Consider the following 13,166-nt stretch of genomic DNA (forward strand, 5'->3'; position numbering starts at 1 on the left):
GGCACAACTCCTTAAAAAATGTAAACTACTGATTTGGAAGTACCTGGTAACTGAAGGCATTACACAGAGGAGGGGCAGGCCATCACTTGCTCAGAGAGAGCTCAGGGGAGGACGCCTCTTTGTTCTGTATGCCAGCGAAAAACGTCCCAGGGTAATCAGTTCTGCCGGTGGCTTTCACACGCTTTTGGGTGCAGTGATGGAAGTCGGCATGGCACAGCTGTCAGAGGTGGGCCTGGGAGGAAGGAGTCGGCATACCTGCATCAAGTGCCTTTGGAAGCTGCTGGAAAAGCTCCTGGTAACTTCTACAGGATTTGGACCATGCCTGAAGTAGCGCAGCCAAAGCGAGAATCTTATCTGCTGCGTGGTTTAGGCTGAAACAAGTACATTCCTTTATGTCCCTGTTTTTCCATTCCATAAACTACCATTATAGTAATAATAATACCTGGCATGCGGAAGCCAGAAGGGGTTGCGAGGTTTAATTAACATTTGTAAAGCACACTGAGATCTTTTGGTGGAAAGAACTTAGTGAGTGCCAAGTGTTAATAATGACAGTGAGGGGAAAATAGCCATCAGTCTGTGTTCACTCCCAGAATGTAATGGTTTATCCGAGAAGCCTTGGCTTAAACATTTTTATTTGTGTTTAATGATGATTTTTTTCAATTATTCTTTCCTCAAAAATGTCAGTTCAGTCTTTAAGAAGCCCATGCTTCTTGGTGATGAAATCTTAGCTTCTCTTGTCCCATCACCTTCGGAATTGGGCTCTCTTTCACCTCCACTCACAGTCTGTTCCATCTCTCTCTCTTTCCATGGCAGCCCTTTGCCATCCTCTACCCTGGCTGCCCACCTTCTCTTAATTTCCTTCTCCTCTTAGGAGACTTGTCTCGTCTTGTCTCCACTTTGCTCCTTCACCTTTGCTGTCCTGGACTTCCCTGCCATTTCTTTTAGTAATATAATGAAATGCATGTAAAAGAAAGTGCATGTTGCATGACATCTGAGCAATGGTTTTTGGGCCAGTGCTTTGATTGTGTGGTGGTGTGGCAAGGAAAATCATAATACAAAATCATGCCGTGCTCTCTGGTGAGGGCATAATCCTTGCTATCTGGGAGCAACCCAGTGCCCATAGGCCCAGGCCAGGTTGGTGCTGCTCACCTTCTCCTGCACCCAGGTGCCAGTGGTGGAGGAGCATGAAGGTTGTTGTCTGTTGGACAGGCTGGGACAAGGACTGAAAGCCAGGGTTTGTGTGACGAACATGAAGCAGTGAAGGGGCTACAGAGGATGGCTGGTTGGCAGTGGAAGAGCTGCCAGAGACCTAACAGTACCTGATCGATAACTTGCTCTGAATGTGTAGCTGGCAGTGCCACTCATCTCCCCCTGCTCATGCAGAGCTCCTCTGCTTGGGGCTGTTTCAGCATAAAGCATTTTGCAATAGGTATTACAGACCAGCTCCGCATGTGGAACTGCTGTTCCAGAATAATAATAATAAAAAAGCATATCATAATAGTTACTGTGATTTGGAAACATGCTATATATCGTGGAAAAATCCCCTTATACTGCCACAGTATGTCTGTGGTGTAGTTTCTGTGAGTTAGGTGCATTCTTGTGACTTGAAGAGCTGTATGTGTCCCATTGGAAGTCTACAGACCATGGGCACTTTCAGGGCAAGAAAATTGTTATTTTCTTTAGTTTCCTAGTTTTTATCTGGGTGTTTCCTGTGAATAACTCATGCTGTAGCTAATTTGTTAGTGAATATTTGAAATGAAAGATGTTTTTGTTGGACTCTAGAGTTCCATGAATTTTATTTAATTTTTTTACCCTTTTTGAAGCACCATGGTGACTTGATTCATATTTCTAGGGTGATTGATCAGTGCTCATGAATTCAGAGTCAGCTTTCTGCAGGCTTTCTCCAATATTTTCCGCTGAGTTTTTGCTAGTTTCTTATGAGTAAATTCTCCTGGGAAAAGGATCGCAATGGAGCAATATAAGGGGAAACAGGCAGATCTAAGGGAAAGCTATTTGAAAAGATAAAGCCAGAATATTTTGTAGTGTTTATGAGAGTATAGTTGCAATGGCTGCATGTCAAATTTCCAGCTGTTTAAATTGCGCAGTGCTATTATATGATGTCTGCAAATCATTGTGACGTTAGTGTGCTGTTCAAAGTGCCGTACGTGACCTTGCATATGTGTACAGGCCTGTTTTATGGAAGGGTTTTTTACCTTTCATGAAGGTGAAAGACACATCAGGATTAACTTTCAGAGAGATGCATGGAATGTATCTGCCCCTAATCCTGTTAGCAAATGACAGGATCTGCACTCATAATTCCTCCGCTGTCTCACTGAAAATGCCTCCTAATCACCTTGACTGTTGACAGTAGGATTCTTAAACACCTGAGAAAGAGACAGATGCTTGTCCATGTTAAAAGAGAACAGTCATGAATTTCCCTTGAAACCAAATCCGCACCTGCACAGCATCCATGGGTTGTGTGTATGGGGAATTGGTACTAGAAAACTTTGAGACATCTGAGTTTCATTATTTTTTTTTTCCTGTTCACCATATGGTGTAGCAATGAATGTATTTGTAATGCTGTATCCCTCCTGAAGTGGTTTATTTCAGTTAGCACAAGGCTTTGCAGCCCGTTCTGTTTTGGTGCGTATTCTTTTCTTGCATTTCGACTACCTTCCTGTTTGCAGCATTTATTTCAATATTTAGTCTGCTGCGGTATGTTAAGGCTGTGTCCTACTCTTGCATATTTTGTGTCAGGAAGAGTGGATGAACAAAAAGATTATTCTGTGATTATCTAAACGATTATCTGGTAAAAATATTTTTCCAGGCTCCCTATGTGCAAATATATGCCTTGTACATTGTTTGTGGAGGACTGAGTTTGCTGCACTTCTGAAAGTTACAGCAGACATCTTCAGGGACCTGTCTGGTTCTGAGCAATAGTAATTTAGTTACAATCTTGAATCCCCTGGGAAATATAGAGGAGTTTTGATGCTTCACAGAGCCTGGGTTAATGCTAACACCCTTACTTTTGACGAATCGAGCAATAAAAATAGCTGTGTCTGACCATTTGTAGTCATTTCAGATTACACAACATTTCAGGCAAGGACAAAGGAGTAACCAGGTGATATGAAGACCAGGTAGTTGTGACCTACTATCCTGCACTGTCCATTTTGCCAGTCATGGTGGAATTTGGCTTTCCAGGCCCTGGCGCAGCAGAGGCTAGAGAGACGAGTGAATGTCCCCGTGCTGGATGTTCATGGCAGAGCTTCTCACCCAGTCAGTCCTGGTGCCTGGTCATCTCAGAAGATCAAAAATGTGTTTCTTCTCAACTTTCATGTCTTGTTTTGGCAGGATGAAGGGTGAATGCTGGCAGTTGATTGTGAGTAGGTTGTGCATCATGATGGAGGGTTAGTGTGTGACTGAGATTGGATGGGATGTTTATGAATCCCGTGGTTCTCTATGTTGACTTTTTCAGTGTTTGTCCTTGTATGATGTTCAACCTGGAGCTAGTACAGGTTGAAATTAAAGAAGCTTCCTATGTACGAGACCTATTTCTGTGGTCCTGTACTTCCCTTTAAAATGCAGTGCTCTTAAAATGCAGCTACCCTATTAGTCTTTGTGAAGGGAATGAAATGCAAGTGTTGATTTAAGAGGCTCTCAATTTCCTAGTGTGCTGCATTAAACAAGCCTTCAAAGAGTAGGAAACCAGGGTGAAAAATAGAGGAACAGATGAAACTGAAAGGCAAGAGACTGGGTTTCCAGGTCAGCGATATGCATATAACTTACAATCATTCAGTTTCTGCTTTCCTGAAATCATAGCTTCTTTCCTGTTTGCTAATTTGGGAGGATGCAGCATACTGGTTTGGAATTCAAAAATAACACCAGAAGTTTTTTGTTGTTGTTGTTGTTTATTTGTTTGTTTGTTTGTTTCTGGTTTTAGTTTAAACTTTATTTGCTTTACAAAACATTATCTGCTGCAGTTACAGGGATAAGCAATAGGCTATGCACTGTGCAGAGAACAATGAAAGCGAATTCTCCTTCCAGCCTTCCTCCTTGCCTTTGTCTCTATATTGAAACTTAGTGAAAATATCCCCTTGTTACTGTTGCTACTGGAGCTACTAGGGTGGAGGCAGCAAGTATTCTGAGCACCATCTTCTGTAAACTGGATTTTAACTCACCTAGCCAAGGTGGTGCTTACAGGGCTTTCTGGAAGATGTGCTTCATGCCATTGCTACCCTCAGAATTGAACCGTTAGGAAGAAACACTAGAATACTGTAAAAAGCCTGACACAAGAAATGCTGCAGTTGCTATTGCACCCAAATCCCAAGTCTAAGAAACCCAACGGCTAAATTCAACTAGAAGATACTTACATCAGTCTAACAAATAAGCTGATTCTATTGCATTTTAACCCCTCTTTATCCTCTAGCTTACCCCATCGAAGTATATCCTTTGGGTGCAGAATTCCTCCCTGTGCTGTATTTCTTTTCCTTGCCTTCTTTTGGAGATCTCTGATAGACATTACAGATGATACCACGAATTTTGAATGGATTCAAATGATTCTTGGAGAAAACACAGAACTTTGTATTTTGAGCATGACACATTGGACGCATCAGTTTGTCTAAAGGTGACATAAGAAAATGTTGGTTTCACTCCTCAAACCCCTTACATATTTTCTAGAAAGACCATAATTCTCAATATGTAGGGGATATTTTTAAAGTTACAAATCTTGATGTCTTTCTTCACTTTTAATTCCTTCTGTCTTGAGTAAACCTCTCAATCATATCAGTTAGGGTTTTTTACGTAATGAAATACAAAAGAGGAGGAGTTGGATCTGAACTGTGTATACATTCAGTAAGCTAGCAATTTGAGGTATAAAAGTGCCTTGAAAGCCTTATTGAGTACAGGGGCCCAAAACCACAAGAAAGAAAATTTATGTTTTGGCTTTGTAGCAATTGTGGATTGTATATTCTGGGGTGAGTCCTGTAAGTACTTACTTATGCCTCAGCTAGGCAAAATGCCCATTATCCTCAACAGTCAGATGCCTGACATTACTGGGTAAGGATGTGGCATAAATAATTTTGAATTTTATATGCAATAAAGCACTAGAAACTGGAGGTGGTGGCAGCAAGCAGAAAGCAATTTGCTATAGAGTCAACAAATACCACACCATCCACAGTGGTATGAACAGAAACTGTGTTTTTCTCCTTTTTTTTTTTTTTAAATCTGAAAAAGTAAACTTGTTTTGTACACTTCTTTGTGTGTTTGTCATCTACCAGGAGACAGGTTTCTGGGTGAGTTCCACTAAACTTCAAGAAAAGCAGTAAAAAAGCAATAGTTACCAGCTAGAAGGAGCTTGGCCAATTACTATTTTCTACTCATCTGCTTATTTGTTTATTCATTTATATTTCTTTTCATGTGAAAATTCTGAATTAAAACAGATTAAATACACTGGACTGCTTACTGACTGGTCAATGTCAAGTCTATCATGGATGAAGTATAACTGTAAAGTATTACAGACTTCACATATTGAGAGAATTACATGCTTTTCCCTGGGACTTTTCCAGCAAGCGCTTTTATCTAAATATAATATATGTTGGAGGCAAATTTGACATTGTCTCAGTAGCTGAAGGTTTTTACCCTTCATGTTAGCAGCCCTGCATGCAATTTATGCTGAGGTACTCACAGGCAATTTACCAGAGTTATTTGGATGCGGTCGGAGACTCTGCTTGCATTTCATATTATGAAACAGATCATCGGTTTTCAGCCATGAGGAAAAAAAAAATAGGCGCGTGCATGAGTTATTCTGCCTTTGTGCAGAACCATGCAGTGATATTACAGACTGGCTCAAAGCTACAAGGCCCAGGTTTTAGGGCTTGAATCTAAAACCAAAGCAGCAGTCTTATCACAAACAGAAGGCTGCAAGAAATGAGGCGGCAGGGCAAAGAAAATCCTGGGCTGCTACTGAACTGGAATGTACATTTTCGGCAGAACCCAGTAGTTTGTGAAGCCAGGATCTGTGCTAAAGGCTTCAATGCCATCTTCAGTAATGAAATAAGTTCCCTGTCTACTTTTGGCATGAATTACTTGGTAAAAAACAAGTATTTTTCTTATCAATATGGAGTCACTTTCACTGGTTGTTATTGGCTTGCGTATCACTGTTTATGCTTTTTTCTTCTATGGGGGTTGCTTTCTAGTTAGATTTTTAAGAATCAGACTGTTAAAGGGAGCAGTGCACCTACTCTTTCCTTACCTGTGAACAAAACTAAATGTCAAAAACATCAGGATGAAAGAAACTACAAAGAAGAGTATATGGAAACTGGACCTCTCAGAAGACCATTTCTTTCCCATATTTAGCTCATTTTTTCATGAAAACAAAATAACAATCTCACAGTCAGATTGTTAACCTACATAAATGATCTGAAGATTTTGCACAGATTAAGAAAAATTGTATTTGTTGAAATACACATTGTTCTATGTTTTACGTATTTTAGATCAAGGTTTAAAGTAAGAGAAGGAAGGCTTCTAAAGGTACGATAGGAAATTAAGGATGCCAGATTCAGCAGAAAGAACATCCTTCTCCTAACCCACAGAACAGGTGGTTACCCAGCAGAAAATAGTAATAATAATGATAATCCTTTGGAGTTATGAAAAATAAGGGATACTAGAAGGCCTTAGTATAAAAATGGTGTAAATGAGAAGGGACTACATTGAAAGGTGTGTCAATCTGTTTTTCACAAAGAGCCATGTGGATATGTTTTCTGGATAATTTGCCAAGTCAGTAGTATTGGCTGTGTAGTTCTGGAGAATGTGTGGGTGAAAAGAGTAAAAATATTTGTGAGACAGAGATGAATTGTGAACTGAATGAGAAGTCACATACTTTCTGTAAATGGAAGACTCTTTAAGTCCAGCAGGAGCCACAGTATCATCTAGTCTGACTTTCCATACGTAACAGATAATGGAAATTTACCAAGTTATGTCTGTAGTGAGCCCAAGAATTGGTATTTTACTGTAGTGTAATGTCCAAAAAGGCATTCATTTTAAGATGGATATTCCATCATTTCTTGTATATTTAATCAACCTCACTGTTAAAAACATATGCTTCATTTCCAGTTTTAATTTGTCTGGGTTTAATTTCCAGCCATTGGTTAATTTTATCCATTTGTCTCTTCTACATTCAATGTGAAAAAAATGGTGCATGTCAAATCAAGAAATATGTGAAAAATATGGGTGTTAATAACAGCATTCATGCACAGCACTGGAGTGAGAACTGTGGTGGCATGTCTGCATGTCTCCATCATAATCCCCTGTTTTCACTCACTACATCTTTTTGAAACATGAGCATTTTGGACTGAAATTCTGCTTGTTCCATCATAAAAATGAATCTTCTTGAGCAGGTCTGAGCAGAATACTGGCAGCTGTCCTTGAATTATAGAGGAATGATTAGAAGAAATAGTTTTCTCGACAATTCTGCCCTACCCCCCCCCCCCCCCCCCCCCCATGCACCACATTTTTAGATGTGACTTGAATGAAATACAGCTGGCATTTGACATGCAAAGCTTGACAGAGATGTAATGCTCTGAAAGCATGTGCATTTGTTGTATTTTGGAGGTGAAGATTGATTGCTTTTTTATTTTCACATTTTGAGGTGTGCCTATCATAACACAAATTAAGTGAACAATAAAAAAATGAAAACATGCAATCATAAATAAAACTTGACCAAATATTGATAGTGACTCAACGAGCACTCTCCAATGGGTTTTATAACGGAGCCCATCCTTTCCCTCTCACCGCACCCATCCTTTTAGGAATAGAATGAGTAAACAGATAGGCTCTCTAACAGTGCAGAAGGCAAAAAAATGCAGCTTGTATAGACTGAGTCTGGCAGTGAAATTTGTCATCAAGGACATTTTACTGATGTACTCCCTCTGCCATCAATTAGGAGATATGCAAGTACGAAGATGTCACTTCAACTTCTGTGGTGTTAGGTAATGAAGGGTGAAGTTATAAAGTCAGGTTGCAAGTGGAAGTGCAGTAGTTTCATTTGGGATGAATTATCTTATTTTTTGGGCAGAGAAAATCAATCTGTAGTATATGTACAGTGAAACCCATAAAGGCTTCCAAGTAACAAAGGTATGCGGGAAAGAGCTTGCTAAATAGGTACGGTTGCCTCTAACTGAGGGATGTGTTGGCAGCCAGTTCCATGAATGCAAGGTGTTTTTTGCACTTAGGAGAGGGAGGACAGATCAGCATCTGAGTGAATCATGGGGGAAAGAAAAGACAGACCTGAACTATTTGAGTTAAAAATCTACACCCAGAGGCTTTTGTTCTATTTGGAATTTCTCCCCCCATATTTCTGACACACCTAAGGTAGAGTCAGAGCTCAGATCCAGAGCTCTTCTTTCTCCCTGCCTCATCTCGAATGGAGTAGTTTGATCCAGCTTAAATTAGTGTTTTGATGTTTTTATTCTTTATTATTATTATTATTATTATTATTATTAAATTATTATTATTTATTTATATTACACCATTATGAAAAATGAAAAAGATTCATCAGGTTTCACTTATGACTCATCGAGGGCAGGTAGTGTTACTATGCGTTAAGTTTTTCTTCTGTCAGTATACACGTTGTTTAGAATAGGGACCAGATCTTCCCCTATCTTTATAAAATGCCTACTATAGCAAACTCGGGCTTGATCAGGAAATTTCAATGCTGTCATAATTCAGACAATAACAATAATGTAGTACTACTGGCAAGAAATTCTAAAACCAAAGTGCCTCAGATAATGTTGTTGCACATAGATGTGTTGCGCAGTCTCCTGTACTTGAGTTGTGCTGCATGTGAAGTACAACAGATTTGGCACTACTGCTTTACCAGAATGGCTTATCAATAACGCCTGCAGGTTACACTGCCTCTTCTCATGTCAGAAACATAGAGGGGTAACAGGAGATGCAGCCAACACTGCTATTTTTTCTTTTCCATTTAATTGTCATTTAAATCAAGTTATCTTTGGTAACAAGGTGTAGTCATCTTCATCTGAATATTTAATAAGAGGTGTCACGTATCAGAAGGCTTGGCATACCTCTTTGAGATCATGCTGTGCTCTCATTGCCTGAGATAGCTGGAACAGCTCACTGTAGAGAGAAGCTAGTCTGCAAAGGCTTTGAACAGTTATGAAGAAGGTGACAAATGGAAGCAAGGTTAGTTTAATTTAGTTGTGGGGTGTGCGTGCATGCTAGGCAACAAAGCTGTTCTACAAGGGTGGAGAAACACCGCAAGCCAGCATGGATCAGTGGATTTACATCTGTCTGATGCACAGTGCTGTAGTCTTGGCTTCATACTTTCTTACTTGCTTATTCGTGGTCTAAAGAATGTTAAAAGATGCAGACAGGTGGAGGAAGAGCTCCAAGATTGATTTTGCTTGTGATGTGAAGTTATCAAGAGCTGTAACAGTAGGAGAGGGAGCCGCAGTCTTATTTTGATCTAGAATGTATGGTGAAGGGTACAAGAATTTATATGACTGCCTGTGTCTTGTTTTACTTTCTATGTGAAATTAGCTTAACACCCTAAGCAGCGGAGTAGGAGAAGGCTACTTAGGTAATAAAGGAAAAGAGGGTGACGTGCCAGCTGAGTTTGGATGAATGACCTCAGTGTGTGAGGACTGAGAGAACAGTGAGAAGAACACCATCATCAGAAGACTGTGTTTTTCATGGGCAGAAATGGCAGTTGTCTAGCTTGCACCATCTTTCCTGTGACTGACTTTCTCATGCAAAGTCCGTGGCAGTTAAGGTGACTATGCTGAATCTCTTCATAGATGCTCGTGTTATCAGTTTGCTCCCAGCATGCTCGTTAGCCTGTTAATTGACATACACATCCTCAGCCTGCACTTTCAGCTTGTTTTACTGTCAGTCTGTGGTGGCTCCTCAGGTCCACTCTAGCAAAGCTTGCATTTCTGAGGCAAGCAAAACAGCCCACAGATGTATAGTCTGGGAAGTGGTTTTAACATAATTTTAGTGAAAATATGATACAGATCTATAAAACGTTGCTACTAGTTGTTGATATCACTGTTTCCAGGTTACTGAAGATGCTTCATGCATTGATGCTGGTGAACAGAATTGAATGCTTAAGGTCATCCTCATGGGTGGAGTTTATATCTGGAGTACTTGCTTGCTGTAGGGAAATACTGCGATATGCCATGAGGCAGTGTATGTACTTAAAAGGATATTGAGAGGGATTGCCAGCTTTCTTAACAGATGATCTATGTGATGTGTCCAAAGACAGGAAATACATATCTGCTTTCATTTGACTTATTTAATGGGTACCATTCGGTGGGAGTTTTTTGCTTACAGTGTCTTTTCTTTCCTTTTTTAGTTTTCTGAGGAACTGGTGGTTTCAAAAAGGCATTTTAAAGAGGTCTTTAAAAGCGGTTGTTCTCCTCGCTGTCTAGGAGGGTTCTGTGTGGGAGCAGAGAGTAGGATAAACTACTTCGTCCTGTTGTGGTCTTACTGCAAAGACAGTGCCTGAGCTATAGAGACTGGGAATTGACTCAGCCGTGGCCATTATCCAGATGCCACAGGCTAGGAGCAAAGGTCCTATGCCCTTATATTTGCAGTTCAGACCTAAAAAGATGATAGGCTTCTTGCAGCCAGAACTTGTTGCTAACGAATGGTCCTTCTGTGGTCACTTTGCCAATGCAGTTTTATTTGAGTCTTTTTCCTCTGAAAATTAAAGACCTCATTGGTTTATTATTATATTGTATGTGCTTTCTGTTCTAGACCTTAATGAAATGTCGACCCCCCTTTAAATTGCTTACAAATGACAGAAAGCATTTTTCCTTGCCTTCCCAGCTTCATCTTTTTTAATTCTTCTGCTCCCTTTCTTCCCATCCCCACTACTGTGATCCTTCATAGCCATGCTGCTCATGGTTTTCACCTTCTTTAAGAGGAGCTCTTTTGTACAAAGAGAGAATTTACAAGCTCTTGAAGTGCAGCATGAAAATAACAAATGAAATCCTTCAGTGTGTTAAGGCCAAGAAAAGTTGCACAGGATGAAGATGCTGTTCAAGGTCTGGCAAGTGGCTTGGCCATGGTGGGGTTTTAACTTCCATTTTTAACGTTTAAAGCAAAAATAGGTTAATTGAATCTCTGCCGAATTTATACTTCTCTCAGCAAAGGAAAAGCGGTACCAGAACAAGGCAATTGGAGAGGCTTGGACCTAAAGGGTCCAATTCATGACTAAATCAAAATGTTTTCATTTACTTTTAATGCTAAAGTATTATTTGAATCACAGGCTTTAGCTGTGCTTGTCTTGACTCTGTGCAGAGCTATTTTTTCTGTATGTGCATTGCTGTACAGCTAGCTTAAACGGATGACTACAAAAGAAAGGGCAATCTCATAACCATCACTTATCTCAGACCACTACTGGTAACAAAGTGAATGAATGCTCTGATTGCGTCTGGCACATTAGCTTCCTATTTCGCTTTTCTTATACAAAAAGATAACAGGAATGCAGGCCTTTTGCTTTATCTCACACAGTAAAAATGCACCTCAGCAAAGATTTGAATGGGCCTCAGGATTATTAGGATTGTAATGTCTTGCTTTCTTTTTCAAGTAGGAAGAAACTAATTGTAATCATCTGTTGGGTTAGATGAACACAATGGGTTCTCAGCTGTAGACTTTCATCACAGTGGAGATCTTGTATGATTTGGCCTGGCAGGGCTCTGGGCTCACAAAAGTTTTGTAGGTGTCAGATGTTTGGCACTCAGAATCAAACACTGAAAGCCGTCGTCATACTTGCGTTTCTCCGCTTTCCAGTCTTTCGGATCTAGAATGCTGTCAACATTTAAAGCGAGTTATATTTAGAGGGGGCTAATGAAAAGCTGCTTAGCTAAGTCCAATTTCAGTTATGTGGGCTTGAGCAATAGTCTGGTCAAGTGCTGTTTCTGGCAGGATCCTGATGCAGTCCAGCAGGATGTCTGCTTAACTTCTGAGCTGGGGTTTCATGGTCTTGGTATTTTCTAGGAGCAAACTGACAATGTGGTATGGCTGCTGCCTTCGCTACTACCAATTTGTAATTTTCATTTTTGGAAAAGAAAACAGGACCAAATTTTGAAATGATGCATCTCATCTCGACAGCTTATTTTCTAAACACCACATGGAGCAGCCACTGCAGTCATGCTTACTGTGCTGTGGTCAGCTGCTTTTTCTCATTTGCAGTTATACTGCCCTCCATGCGACAGCCTCTTTATTTCCCTCTCCTTAATGTTCTGTGGCAGGCTGTCCTACCAGAGAAATGATGATGATGATGAAGAAGCTGCCAGAGAACGTCGCCGACGGGCTCGACAGGAGAGGCTGCGGCAAAAGGAAGAAGAAGATCTATCGGGGGATGTAACAGAGAAATCAGAAGTTAATGCTCAGAACAGGTAAATGTTTGATGTTTACTGATGGGTCAGCTGTACTTTTTGTTTGGAGGAGGGATGTATTTTGAAAAGGTCAGCCATGCTACTTCAATTTTAAGCACCAGGTTTGGCCATCTTTGCTCTGAGGAGGACCTAACGCTGTGAGGAGTGCCACTGGCTGTGTCAACACAGTGGGGAGGGAGCATCGCTGAGGCTAGGTTTGAGGCCATACTCATCACCCATTCCCAGAGTGTCCTCAGGTTGTCTATGGGGTAACACAATCACAGTTAGTGAGGGAAACCCCTCCAGTGCATCAGGCTGCCCCACAAACCTCCTCATAGTACATCTTTTGTCTTAACACTAGATGGACAGACAAGAAAGTGTATGGTCCTGCTTATAGGGGCCATGCTCTCACTGGCAAAAAAAGGCATATGGTAGGCACCCAGGCCTTAAGCTGTGGCAGAAATATGCCTGTGAGATTCTGTGTGTAAGCACTAAACACCAGCCCTCATTGTCACTGTCAGGGTCATGCAGCTGTAAACAACAGAAAAGCTGGTGGGGTGAGGCATCACTTCTTACAAGCTGAGAGGGCAGTGCTGTCCTTCCAGTCTGTCCATTTTCACATATTCATGTCCATTTTTATATATCTGTATTTCATGTTTTCAAATATTCCATTTTCTGTTCAGTTTCACATAACCACAAATAATATATCCATATTTCCTGTAGCCATAACACCATTGATAGAAGAGACCAGAAATATCATTTGTGATA

At 40.6% G+C, this 13,166-nt stretch overlaps 1 protein-coding gene across 13 annotated transcripts in view; it reads left to right on the forward strand.

Moving 5' to 3' along the window:
• The window catches only part of CALD1 (caldesmon 1), a 194,010-nt gene that overhangs the window by 149,702 nt on the left and 31,142 nt on the right, over positions 1 to 13,166 (forward strand). For all 13 annotated transcript variants that reach the window (XM_048057960.2, XM_048058079.2, XM_048057778.2 and 10 more), the window contains one exon: positions 12,273 to 12,419. In XM_048057960.2, the coding sequence (XP_047913917.2) occupies positions 12,273 to 12,419 (147 nt within the window). The remainder of the gene's footprint in view (positions 1 to 12,272; positions 12,420 to 13,166) is intronic.

This window comes from Anser cygnoides, chromosome 1 (genome assembly GCF_040182565.1).
Source record: "Anser cygnoides isolate HZ-2024a breed goose chromosome 1, Taihu_goose_T2T_genome, whole genome shotgun sequence".
NCBI classification, from domain to species: domain Eukaryota; kingdom Metazoa; phylum Chordata; class Aves; order Anseriformes; family Anatidae; genus Anser; species Anser cygnoides.